Raw genomic sequence first — 13600 nt, 5'->3', positions numbered from 1 at the left:
CGCCCGGGCTGGGTGGCGGGAGGGCCGCCGCGCTTCCGGCGGCGCTCTGGCCGCCGCGCCCTCCGTCCTGTCTGGTGGCGATGGCGGCCGCGGCGTCCGTGTCCCCGGAGGAGCTGCTGCCCAAGGGCGGCGCGGGCAAGGCCGAGGAACTGGAGGACGAGCTCGAGGAGGAGGAGGAGGACGACGAGGAGGTATCGGGGCGGGCGGCGGGGAAGGCCGGGCGGGCGCGGTGACCCCGCGGGGCGCGCAGGGTCGTGCGGCGGGGCCTGACATGGTGGTGCCGCCCGCAGCTGGACGAGACGCTGGCGGAGCGGCTGTGGGGACTCACGGAGATGTTCCCCGAGAGCGTCCGATCGGCAGCCGGGGCTACGTTCGACCTGTCGCTGACGGTAGCGCAGAAGATGTACAGGTGAGGGGGCGGCGGGCCTAGCGGGAGCCCCTCGGAGCAGGCCCGGCGGGCAGAGCGGGGGCGCGGGGCGGCTCCGCCGGCTTTCGCGGTGGCTTTGCTGCTGGTAGCGCAGTGCGGGGCCTGCGGGGAGCGGCGAGCCACGTTTTTTGTTTATGGGCGGCGTGGGAAGGGCGGGGATAAGGGGATACCCTGGAGCTCGGGGTTGGATATGGGGGAAGGCTGATGGTTGAGGCACGGAAGGGAAGCGCGGGATTGTGCCAATAAGTGGCTAAAGAACTGATTCTTAATGTTCTTTCTCCTTGGTAGATTCTCTAGGGCAGCTCTGTGGATTGGGACCACCTCCTTCATGATTCTGGTTCTTCCTGTCGTCTTTGAAACCGAAAAACTGCAGATGGAGCAACAGCAGCAGCTGCAGCAGCGACAGGTGAGGCAGGAAGGCCCAGCCCTCTCTGCCGGCCCTGCAGAGTTGGCCGGGAGTGCCTGCATATCCCGCTGTGAGCAGCTGCTGAGGGAGCTTGGGAAGAAGGGTGCAGTCTGTTGTGTGCTGTGGCCTCACTCATCCCACCAGCTGCTCTGTCTGGATGTTCTAACAGGACAATCGTGCCCAGTTGCAGTGCCAGGCTGGCGGCAATCCTAACCTAGCTTTCACCAGCCAAAATCTGCTGTGAGGGGCTGAAACAGGGGCTGTTGTTGGGCACTGGTCTTGGCTGCTGCAGCAGGCGTGGGACTGGTGCTGCAAAGTGCTACCAATACCTGGCGGGGGGGGGGACACCATGGGAAGGCATCTTGTGTCCTTGAAACCCCTGAATTGATTGTTTTCTTTCCAGATCCTCCTTGGACCCAACACAGGGCTCTCAGGGGGAATGCCAGGGGCCCTGCCTCCACTGTCTGGAAAAATCTAATTTGCGGGAGCTGAGTTGGATTCGTATCAAGTGGGAAGACCTTGCGATTATGATATATTGAACTGTTGATTTGTTGGGCCAGGGCATTTTTTTCTTTTTATTTTTGCTTCTCCTTTGGGACATTGACCTGTTCATAACAAGGGAGGGAAGCCCCCCTCTGGACCTGATGATGGCTCCTGTCTGCATCCCCCTCTCCTTTAGAAATCATGAGTATTTCCTTTTATTCAATCAGTATGCCATAACCAGTTACAGACTTGGACCGGGGGAGCTCCTCTGCCAGCTTCTTGCCCCCACAAAACACCCCGGGGCACAGGTCAGGCTTTGAAAAGCAGCAGTCAGACAGAACAAATGCTTTCCTGCCTGATTTGGAGCTGAAGGACAGTGGTGGACAGCAGAGGAAGGAGGGGTGCCGGTGGCAATCAATACCCCATGGAAAACACTCTTTGGGAAGATGCATCTGCAGAAACACTTTCACTGCAGCTGTGTGTGTGTGTGAGAACCGAGGGAGCAGCAGGCCAGGTTTGAGACGATCACATCCATGCAGATTCTCTGCCTCATGAAGTAGAACAGACATCAGCTGCGTATTTTTTTGTATGGAATATTAAATAAATCCAACCTGAGCAGTGTGGTTTTAATAGATGTCCTTGAGGGAGGCTCAGTTCTTTCAGAGCTGTTGGGGGATTTCTGGGTAGGGATCTCTCCATTTCATGCACAGCCTGGCAGTGCGGAAGGCACCAACGTGGCTTTGTCACCTTCAGAGGGGTGGGGAAGCCTTGCGTGGCTTAAGGGAATTTTCAGGGAGGTGATCTTACCTCAGCACCAGTGCCCGCCGTTCAAGGTTCTTAACTCACAAAAAGGTGGTTTTATAACCAAAGAAAAAAAAATTTATTTATCCTTTACATACTTTGTTACAGAACAATTCAATTGAACATACAGAAGTGATAGGACATTTATATGGAAACTTTTTTTTTTTCCATTTTTAATATTTGGTTAAACAAAATACATCTCTGTAAACAAACCCAAGACAAGGCTCTAACAAAACCAAACAAGCAAGAAAACAAAGAGGGGCTTCCCCACTCCCGAGCAGTGGGACTGGACCAGCTCACCCACCCTCGGGCACAGCAGCCTCACCTTCCACGGGGATGTGATCATACACTTTCCCTTTACCTGAGCAGCTGGATCACACTGTTTCTCCCCCGGGAAAGCAGCTGACATACAAGGAGAGGAAAGCAGCCCCAAAGTATTTTAAAACATCTTTGCATATTGTGCACTGATCCATTGGCTTGCAGTTTCCATGCAAACAGGGTTTTTCTCCAAAGTGCAACTTCAATTAGCATAGAAAATGTTGCTGTTGAGATTAATATTTTCCCCTCTTGAAGAAATGGCTTCAAGTCAGGAGCAGAATGCCTGCAGGCTGAACATCCTGCCTGGAAAGTGTTTAAAAACTCTGCCAGCTGGTATTGGTCATTGGAATGTGTTACGAAATAGGACTTTTTAAAACGTTAAGAGCCATTTGCCCTTGACTATGGGAGGCTGTGCTCAATGGACTGCAAAAGAGTGCTTGCCAGGTGTCCAGGGGTCAGCAAACACCATCATCCCGTCCTCATGTGGCCTCTCTTCTCTGTTGGGATGGTGCCATTTAGGTGGTCTCTCAGGTTCGAGCACCTGCTCATGCGTTTGCAGAGCTCTGAAGAGAAAAGTAACTGAGAAAGGTCGTTACAAGCCCTCCTTTCACCAGCTCAAACATCAGTGATGAGTTTCCTGCATGATGGAACAGGATTCTTCGAGCTCCATCAGGTCCCAGAGGTTGCTGTTCAACCAAGACATGTAAAGATGGAAGCAAACAGCAGCTCAGCCAGGAAGCGCTAAACACAATGAGTCAGTTCCAAATTCACCATTTCTTCCTCCTGCCATGGAAGGCATGGCTGAACTACAGCTCGCCTGGGTGACTGGGAAACAGCTGGTGGAGATTCCTCTTGGTGTCTCCATGTCTAGTCTCTCTTCCCCATGGAAGGCAGGAAAAAGCAATTCACCCATTAATGGAATGTTTGTTGGCCAACACTAAAGGAGAGGTTGGTTCAACTACCAAGCCAGGGTGTTTCCAATGCCTGAAAGTTCTGGTGGACCCTCTGTAGCTCCCACACCAGCGGCTGGTAGCAACAAGAGGGCAAAACTGACTGCTATAAAGGCTTCCCTCCTCAGCCCATTTTTATTTTATAACTTGACCTCTTTCATTTCACATGATATCCGTGACTGTAGGCTAGACTTTTGGAGAGAGGAAAATAAAGGGAATTAATTTCTTTGAAAACCTCTTCAGCTTTATTCCTCTCTCCAAGGAGTCCCTAAACTACTGGGTGACCATGCAGAAAACCAAAATAACTGTTAAAAAATACTAAGAAAAACCCTACCGTAGCATGAAGAAACCTAAGCAGACTGTGGCCTCTCTTCAGTCCAGAAACTTGATACTCCTCAGTCAGCCTGTGCTTGCTCGTTTCCATGTGACCTTAGCCAGACACACACTGCCAAACAACCGCTCACCACATACATAAATCCTTGGAGACCCTGGGGAAGAATCCTCTAGCTACCTGAAGAATTTCTTGGAAGATGACACTGGTTTTATTATTGTTTCCTAATTCCTGGCACAAACCAGCCCTAAGAAGCAGAAGGTCGTGCTGAGCACCGTACCATTCCTAGTGTTTTGAGTGTCCTGAGAGACCCTTAGGAATTGCAAATGTCTTCACGACAACTTGTTTTGGAGGGAGAGAACTGTAAAGAGATGGCAGCGTGCTCAGCCCCTGCTCCTTCCTGACAAGCGCTGGAGGGAGCAGCGTCCCACCACACGCAGCCTTGAACCACATGGGGAAAGGGAAGCCAAGGGTTTCCAGGCACTCTTTCCCCCAACCCAGTTCTTCAAAAGCACGATGCCTTCCAGCTGGCCAAAGGGCACTGCAGCTCATCAACCTTGTAATTAAAGTGATTGCCTTCCAGTTTCCTCCACTCTGCCCTCAGTTCTTCCCCATCCACCACCCCCAATGTCCTGCTCCACTGCCCTATTGCACCAAGGAAGGAGGAGAAGAGCCTAACAAAGGAAATTCCAGACGAGAAGAGTCGGGGCACCCATTATCCAGGTTTTAGGACATCAGGAGTTTGGTAAAGGGGAAGAACTGTAGTGGGAGGACAGAGTCAGCCCAGGTCACACGTCAGCTCTCCAGGTCTGATGTGCTTCCACCTCCTCTGGCACCACCAACAGGAGTTCACAGTTCTTTCCTCTCAGCTGGTGTTTCAAAAATTTCCTATCATAAAGAGAAAGATCAACAAATGCTACTGAATTTAGAACTTTGTCATCTGCAACAACAACTAAATGCAACTAACTATTCAGATGTGACAAGAAATGGGGGGAAACCCCCAGTCTTTAGTTATTTTATGACAGAAAAAACCCACAAACAAACTTGCCCCAATAGATTCAGCCATCTCTACCCAGAAAATTCTCAGAATCAGACAGACATTATCTTAACCTCAGCAGAGATGAGTCTATATAGATGCTACTTTCTTACTTGCCAAGGTAGGAAAAACAGAATTAAAACCAAGTTTAGTTTCTTCATATTTCCAAGATCAAGAATCGCACTGTAACTTAAAATAATTCCAACAAATCTGGGAAAAATCTTTTCCTTGTGAAAAAAGAACACCCCATCATTTAGATGTCCTTAGTAGCAGTGTATCACCTGGTCATTTGACGTGTTTTTTTAAACCCCTTTCTGCACCTAAGCTTTTTCTAATACCAAACGGATTACACTTCCAATAAATACAAAAGTCCAATCAATGTTTTCTCCAATATCCTTTGGTCCAGATGTCCAAAACTCCCAGTAGAGAAAGCCCTTATTTATTGCTGAAGAACAACAGATCTAGGATAAAATCCACCAGAACCTCTGCACAGTAGTTTCATAAGAGAGTTACTTTACTCCAGAAATTTACCAAAACTTCAGTGGCATGGCTGGCTCTGCAAGTACTACACAAGGGCAATCCCTATCTCAAAACAAGTCTAGTCAAGGCACCAAAGCTGCTAGTAGGATTTACAGCATGATGGAATGGAAACCAAACAGCAATCAAGAGCAGGTGAAAATTTACAAAGTATTTACAACGACTATCTTGTGTTAAGATTGAAAAGGGAAGGGGAGCCAAGCCGAAAGGGCGGCATATGCTTACATAGGAAAAGTTATTCCTAACAAACAGCTCTCACTGCTGTCAGGGATAAGGTTGCACTTTTAGTCTGGAAAGCCTTTTGTTGGAAACATACAGATTGGTACTACAGAGGCAAAGAATGCTGAGACTCTCATGTTCGAGGAGGGAGCAGGGCATAGCACATCTTGTTGCAGGTGTCACCCACTAATACCAGAGGTGGCCTCTACACCTTCACCACTGACAGAGCCAGACACGTAAAAGGCAAAGTCGAGCTCTCCTGAGCTCATAGGGACGCCACTGCCAAAACATTTCCCTAGCTTTGCACAAACGGGGCATAAATCCAAGTGGAGGCACAAGAACCTTATTACTCTCAAATTTTTACAATTGAAGGTCAGCCATACATGTTTCAATCGCCAGCTGTTTAAGGATGGATTTCTTACCTCCAACAGGGAAGGATTTGAGGAAATCCTACCTGAGCTCACTTTCACCTCCAATCCACTCGGGCACCTTGAGCTTGGAGTCAAGGTTGTAGTAGGTGCCTCCCACCTCCCGGACACAGATCCAGTGCTGTCGCTTGAGGGGGAGCTTCAAGGGGCCCCAGCAAAGGCTGGAGGGCAGATTCATGATGAAGCCCATCACGTTAGACAGGGCAATGGCGTTAACATCCCTGTAAGAGTGCAGAAAACAAGACATCAACAAGATTATGTTCTGGTGCTCTGACTTCAATCTCTTTCTCATTTTTACAAACAGTAGCCGCCTCCAGAATTACACAACTTGTCAGTACCTGCGCTTATCCCACCAAACCGCCTCGTAGCCTTTGGTCTGAAGTGCTGCCATAATCACGTTCACATCATAGTTCCCATTCCCCAGCATGCTCTTCTTGTGGGGGGTCACCATAGTGTTGGGAGACAGCCTGCAAACAGAAGAGGACACTGCTCTAGCAGGTGTCTGCTGAACCTGTACTCCACAGCTGGAAAGGGACTACTTGCTGTATAACTTGAAGCCCATTTTCAGGGGTTTTGTGTTTAAATGCAAACTATTCCATCCCTCCTTATCCCTCATCAAACGGGCTGAGGGAACTAAGTAATACATTAAGAATAACTTTGATGCCTCCAAAAATCCTGCCTTTGATGTAAAAGATATCACAAATCTCTTCCCCCCTGGCCCTTGGACTGGTACTTCTGAAGGATGCTTCAATTATGATTTTTCCTCAATTTACAGTTGGAGTAAATGCCAGTTTGCTATTTAGGACAATGGCTATTACAATTTCAAGAGTTCAACAGTCAACACCAGTCTTGAAGACTGGATGAGAAAAAGAGGCAGGGGAAGCTGGCTGCAGGAAAGGTTGTTCTTCTTTCTCCTCCACTGGTAAATGAAAGTATTCAGACACAAAGCTGTGAAGACACTTGGCATTGGGAGCTTTCTAAAGTGTTGCTGTTGCTAGATGATAAAAAAATATCAGTTGCTGCAGGTAGCTAAACAGATAATCCTGATGCGAACAAATCTCTTCAGCTTTGACCTCTAAGTTTGCTTAGACATCAATTGCATCACAGCATCTAAAAATGCTGAACCACAATCCATCATGTTCATATAACCACAGAATATCCTGAGTTAGAAGGGATCCACATGGAGTCCAACTCCTGGTCCCAGACAGGACAGCCCCAAGGATCATACCATGTGCTTGATAGCATTGTCCAAACACCTCTTGAACTCTGTCAGGCTTGGTGCTGTGACCACTTCCCTGGGGAGCCTGTTCCAGCGCCCAACCACCCTCTGGGTGAAGAACCTTTTCCTAATATCCAATCTAAACCTCCTCTGACATTGCTTCATGCCATTCCTTCAGGTCACCAGAAAGGAGAGATCAATGCCTGCCCCCCCACCTCCCCTTTGTGAGGAAGCTGTGGGCTGCTATGAGGTTACATGCCAAAATATACAACAGCCTTTGCACAAGTTCAGATAACGGATATGAGACATAACATGGAGATGCGTGGCAAAAAAGCCTGTTAGCCATTTTTATGGTTTTATGTTTCCCCCCTCTGCCTAAGAAATTTTCTAAGGAGGGAAAACAGGATATATTATTATGAAGATGACAGCTGGAAAAGCAAGCACGGGGGAAACTGGGAACAGAGAATAGCAAAGTCACTTAATGCCAATCCAAAGAAAGTCAAGCCTCAGATGAGTTCTGTTGTGATAAGTTGCTCTTTCCATTGGTAAGGACTCTATTAATTCTGCTAATGCAAAGTTCAGATTTCATATCATCCAAACATCCATGTTTTACCTGTCTCCCCCTCCTGTGAACTCTATCCCCAAAACTCCTAATGTTCCTGCACGTTTTTCACTCGGCCTTTATTTAGCACACTGCATATTCTGCAGGCGTATTTCATCCACTGAAAATCCCTCAGCCCTTCTGCATTCCTGCCCTTGTTACTGAACAAATTGTATTTCTTTAAAAAGGCGTCCATGCAGCAGTGGAGGAAGATGTTGGAAAATTCTTTTTAACTTTAGCACAGTAGTGTTTGATCCCCATATCTGTGACTAATGATTCATTTTGTACCATATAGTACTCTGTACAAATGCCAGAGATTAATGTGGCTTTCTGTTAACTCCCTACATCTGTGACTAATAGTCTTGTACCAGCTAGCACTTCCTTATTTACCTATATCAGGGATTAAGATGTACTAGCAGATGTCTTAGTTTTGGGAACAAAGATAGAGTGCCAGGGCAAAGAATGATAAGAGAAGTGCATTGTGACCTGACGACATTCTTGAGATATTCTCAAGGAGAAAAGATTCATTAGAGGGTCCAGAACCATAAATGGAAAATTTGGGGAATGGGATGTTCCCAAACGACCATCAAAGACCCTCAAAAGACCCCTACGGATATCCAAATAAATCCATGGAAATAATTAACATATATGCATGTATTCAGGAAATGTAATGCATATGTAATAGAAATGCAGTGAATATACACTGGTTTCATGCATATAACCTGGTCTGTTAGGCTGCCGGCTGCACGTTAGGTGGAGCAATCCCCGTGCACCCAGCACACTGAATAAAGTAATGTCAGCTTTCTTACCTAACCAACTGGTTGGAGAGTTTATTTCTGTTTTCAGTGACACCCTGACAGCATAAGGCATTTGACAAGAAGAAAGCAGTGGATTTAATAGGGAGTTTCAGAGCAACTACGGCTGGAGAGGCTACTGACAAGTAGCTTTTGGCTTCAGCCTGAGTTTTTCTGCAGTGGAGCAGTCTGCAGCAGAACAGTCTGGGAAGTGAGTTCACCACAGAAGGGAGAGGAGCCCATAGTACCATGGTAAGAGGAAAAGCTGTTAATATCCACCGTGGGGCTGTATTTTACTAATCACAGAGATAGAACCTGCAGCTTGTCACAGCTCTTCCAGAACCTCCATAAAGTTGGCTGCAACTAATTCCTCAAGATCATTGTTTCAACCTACTAACCCTACTGAGCGCCAGTGAGCAAGGAAAGCCTTACAATTCAGAGAGCCCTTTGGGCTGCAGAAGCACCCTCTCATGGCACCACTTGACAGAGACAAGTTTATTCAAGAGCTGAAAGAACACATGCATCTTTGTTCCTCCACATAAGTTCCAGAGCCCCAGAAATGCGATGAAGTGACCAGCATGGGCAACAAAAAACTGGCACCTGTGAGCAAACTTGCATCAAGAACCACCTCAACTTCTTGACTCACACATACCTAAGTAGGGTCCACAATCATGAGCTAAAGTATTCTGACTAGGCAAGGAATTAAATTGTTGGTTTGGTTTTTTTTTATCTAGCCACTAAGCTGAGGAAGACTGACAAAGTTGGACAGAAATCCAGGTAATAATCCTCCTGATCTTTCTCTATCAGAAACTTCCACTAACATGTTGTCTTAACACAAGGGGCTCCAAGATTCCTGCGTGCAGCTGTCTTTCCTAAGCAGGTCTCAATACGCAGACTCCAGTGAAGCAAAGAGATTTTGTTTGTATCTCCATGCAACACTTGGAACATTCAATCACACTTCCTGCAACAAAAACCAGACGAACATCAAAAAGGTATTTCTTGTTTTAGAGGAAAGAGGAGAGAAAGACTACAAAATCAGAGGGGTGCCAGGACCAAGTTTTGGCATACACTTGAGATGATAATCATCAGACTACCCTGGCCTTACATAATAGGATGCAGCAAAAAGGAAGCTAATGATTAAGCAATGTGGTTCAATCATTCTCCAAGGAATGTGGTAAAAGCTAGAGAGCTTATTTGTGATTTTGTTTCCTTGTCAACACTGGGTTCAAAAATCAGACCTCAACATTTTTGTAGGTTATTAAAAATATTCATCAGTCCTTTATCAATACATAGAATATGAGTGGACACAGGAAAGACAAGTGACATACAAAGGGCAACTAAATCCACGCTTCTTAAAGGGAAGTCAAAGAGCTACACCCCAGTAGTCACCCAACAGAAATAGAAAGGCAGCAGGAATTCCTATGCATATCTTATAGTTCATCCATTTCCAAGAGGAATATCCATGTATAATTTCATACTACCATGGGGCTGAATCAATCTGTGTATCTTGATGTGTGTATTAGGATGGAACAACTCCACGTTGGAATGAAAGATAAACTCTCCCTTCTAGGGAAAGAGGTCCAACAAGATTAATATCCAGTCTTTTTCTGAGAGGTTTCGTGCTGCACACTAATTCTGTCTCACCAAACACAATGAAAGCCAACTAATTAGATCATCACACTCCTTCTACCACATGAACTGCCTTTGTTTGCTTCAGGCCAAGAGCAATCCAGCTGTGATTAAGATTCTGACAATTGCTGCTCTGGAACAAAACCACAGTGTGTTTACGCTGGACAAGGAGTGCCTTGAGCCTGCCATGGACCAGCTCCACTCCACCAGCAGGAGTTCTATCTACAATGCTATAATGAATAGCATCTTGATCGGATATTTGCTATTGTCCTTCACCACATTTCTTTTGCCAAAGACAGGCATGAGCTTGATGAATCAAGCACGAGTTTCATAAATTTGCCAGTTGGCATGAGAGCAGCAACACGCACACAGCTTCCTGCTCATCAGCACAGGGTACCGCAATTGCTTTGTCCCACAGCACCTGCTGCCATGACGTGTGATCTCCCACCTGTCACCAACATAAGATGCTGGCAACAGCTGGTAACAGGTATTCAGCCATAATTTACACCATGTTGACAACACCTGCAGGTTGAGTATCAGAGGAGAGCCCTTCTCCTACATCATCACTTAGCTTCATCAGTGGTGGGTTACCAGAACTTGGGCTCATGCAGGAGAATTTCCACAAAGCATCAAAACACCACAAGATAAACACTGAGCAAAATATGAGCTATTGCACAGGCCACATTAATAATTTATATTCATCCCTATAAAACTCAAACCCACTTTATTAATTATCTGAAGCTGCTGGGAAACATTTAGCAATGCCACAGGAAACAGGCATCCAGCTACTGAAATTAAATCCAGTTTCAAAGAGTACATAGGGTCTTTCTGCATGGGAAAAAAAGACCATAATACTTGAAGAACTTCACTGAACCTCTTGAATAAGGAAGGAGTCACTCATTTGGCAAAACTCCTAATTTTCAAAAAACTGACAAGTGTTGCAGTACTAAGCCAGTAAGTTTTTACGATGACCTGCTGCCTTCATTCTCCCAAGGTAATCCCCAAATCCATTATTAACATCAACATAATTTATCTACACAAGGCAGAGGCAAAAATATGGAAGACAGGTAGAAGATGCATTAAGATGAGTAGGGAGGAAGACAGGACTCCAACCACGTGACAGCATCTGCAATAAAGCCCTTGGACCCAAAACTGGCAGCCAGAAAAGGTTAAGAAACAAGTAAAATGAGAAAGAACTTCTGCATGGAGAGGAAAAAAAAAAAAGGCTGGAGTTAAAAAAAAACCAAGATGCATTCAGTTCAAAGCAGTGGCACAGCCTTAATCCCTTCTTTTCTATTTCCCCCCAAATAACACCTGATAATTCCTCCAATCAGCAGAGGACAAGGGAAAGCTAATGTCAGTACAGAGAGCATCGTACCTCTGGAAAATCTCCTGTAGGGTTTCCCTAGTGAAGGCGTTGCTGTCCTGGAAGACATTGTTGAGGGCATGGAGGGCGCACAGCTCCCTGCGTTGCTTCTCATGGTAAATATGCTGTGGCGGTAGCTGGGATGGCTCTGGCGATTCCGATTTGGTCTTGTCACCTTTCCATGGCACACAACTCATTTTCTCGATGGGTGGATGGGGAGTAGGTGGTGAAAAATGAAGGAGGCTGAAGTTTCTGCCTCCACAGTCACAACAGCAGCCCACTGCCCCTTTCTTTTGTGGGCAAGCACTGCTTCCAGCTTACAAACCCTCCTCTTGTGCTTCAGTTTATTCAGTAATTGCCTCTGACGGCTGGTTTTAAAAACCACATGAAGATCTGCAACGTATTTTTCCTCCCTCCTCCCATACCCCATAAAATGTAGTATTTCCCTCCCCTCCACAGAAAAAAAAATTAAAATGTCAAAATATACAGTTCTCCTTAGTGTAAAGGTACCAGCTGGAATTTATCACATCGCTCCTTTTCTTCCATCTCCTTTGGTCTATAGTGCCACTAAAAAAGGTACCCAGACCACGTCAGAAGGAGAGGCCCACCCGCAAAGTGCCAAAGGGGAGAAGATGAAGCCAGCACCTGGTGCTGCCTATGGGAGCACAGGGTGGTTAAGCACTTATCAGCTGCATTTCTTCCATTCCTTTGGGAACTACTGAATCCTGACAGGAAGATGCCAACAGCTCGGGAAAGGAAACCGCCTCTTGCTAGGCCACGAGAAACCCAAGTCCAGGCTGCGGGGAAGGCGATTCCTCACAGGTCACCCTGCGCTCCGACAAAGGGAAGTCTCCGTTAGCAACGAGAAGCAGCACAAAACCCGTGGGAGCGACGATAGGGCAGGCGGGACCAGCCCCACGGCCTGCCTCGCACCTTTCCTCCCCGCCCCTCCCCACCCTACGTCCTCACAACCACCACCACCACCAAAACAACAACAACAGCAGCAGCAACCCGTGCGGGAGCCGCTTCCCACGACCAAGGCCCAGCGACCCCCGCAGCCCACCGCGCTCAGGAGAGGCCCCCGTCTAACCCCCACCCAGCCCTTCGGGGCTCGCTGCCGGGCCGAGGCGCCCTCCCTTCCCCTCGGGAGGGTTCGAGGCGCCGGGCCGGGCCGGGCCGGGCCGGTCGGGTCCCGCCGCCGCCGCCTCCTCCTCCTCACCGCCCGCTCGGCCCCTCGGGCCGCCCCGCGCCGGCGCACGCGCGCGCCGCGCTCCGCTCGCGCCGCTGTCGCGCACGCACGCACACACACGCGCGCGCGCCCCCCCGCACGCGCCGGCGCCGGCCCCGCCCCCTCTGGCGTCAGCGGTAAAAGGAGCCGGGACGCGGGCGAAAGCGGTCTCATCGCCCGCTGAGTAAACAAACGTAAATCCTCCCCCGGCTTCCTTCTGTGCACAAGGCTGGCGCTTGTGGCGGTGGTGCGTGTGTGTGGCCAGGCGGAGGAGCAGGACAGGCAGCTTCCCCCGCCGCAGGGGTCACCTGCCAGCCCGCAGAGCCCCTCAGCCGGAGGGGTTTCCTCACTGGCGCTGGCGTCCTGCCTGGCGGCCCCCGCCGGCGGAATGAACACTGTGGGCTCGCATGGCGAGCAGGCGTAGGGGTTTTCTGTCGGGAGCCCAGGGCGGGAGGGGCGGCGGGGTCCTTTGCGAGCCCCGGGAGCTGGCGGCACGACGGGCCGGGACAGCCGGTCCCGCGCACTGCAGGAACAGCCGGCGCGCTCCCAGCCTGTGCCATTGGCTGACACAACTATCAGTGAAAAATCCCCTCCTTCTCACTGGCTATCCCGTGAGAATGCCCACCCACCAGGGCGGGCTCTGTTGCGGCACCTGGTCCCACCCAGGCCTTCGAAATCCCTTATTCGATTGGCTGTCAAGGTTGTCTGTCACGAAGCCCAGCTCTCCCATTGGACAGCCGGTCCCGGGCACGTCGAGCGGGCTCTGTTGTGTGTGTGTATGTGTAGAAAACAAGCCGAGCTGGCAGTGCTTCTCCCATTGGCTTCGC

At 48.7% G+C, this 13600-nt stretch overlaps 2 protein-coding genes across 4 annotated transcripts; one reads left to right on the top strand and one right to left on the bottom strand.

The window, feature by feature from the left end:
* Positions 1 to 37: 37 nt before the first annotated feature.
* On the top strand, positions 38 to 1950 carry TOMM22 (translocase of outer mitochondrial membrane 22). The gene is made up of 4 exons (XM_039570718.1): positions 38 to 191; positions 291 to 409; positions 716 to 833; positions 1237 to 1950. Exons 1-4 carry the CDS (start codon positions 81 to 83, stop codon positions 1309 to 1311), a joined length of 423 nt encoding a protein of 140 aa, XP_039426652.1. The 5' UTR covers positions 38 to 80; the 3' UTR covers positions 1312 to 1950.
* Positions 1951 to 3933: 1983 nt separating this feature from the next.
* Positions 3934 to 12810, bottom strand: JOSD1 (Josephin domain containing 1). 3 transcript variants are annotated; one of them, XM_039570715.1, is made up of 5 exons: positions 12765 to 12810; positions 11558 to 12373; positions 6275 to 6403; positions 5963 to 6157; positions 3934 to 4604 (listed from the first exon to the last, which is right to left on the bottom strand). In XM_039570715.1, exons 2-5 carry the CDS (start codon positions 11740 to 11742, stop codon positions 4505 to 4507), a joined length of 609 nt encoding a protein of 202 aa, XP_039426649.1. In that variant the 5' UTR covers positions 11743 to 12373; positions 12765 to 12810; the 3' UTR covers positions 3934 to 4504. The 3 variants fall into 3 exon arrangements, with proteins under 3 accessions (XP_039426649.1, XP_039426650.1, XP_039426651.1); XM_039570716.1 differs by lacking the exon at positions 12765 to 12810 and adding an exon at positions 12636 to 12732; XM_039570717.1 differs by lacking the exon at positions 12765 to 12810 and adding an exon at positions 12642 to 12727.
* Positions 12811 to 13600: the final 790 nt, after the last annotated feature.

This window comes from Corvus cornix, chromosome 1A (genome assembly GCF_000738735.6).
Source record: "Corvus cornix cornix isolate S_Up_H32 chromosome 1A, ASM73873v5, whole genome shotgun sequence".
Lineage (NCBI taxonomy): Eukaryota > Metazoa > Chordata > Aves > Passeriformes > Corvidae > Corvus > Corvus cornix.
This window is presented reverse-complemented; position numbering and strand designations above follow the sequence as displayed.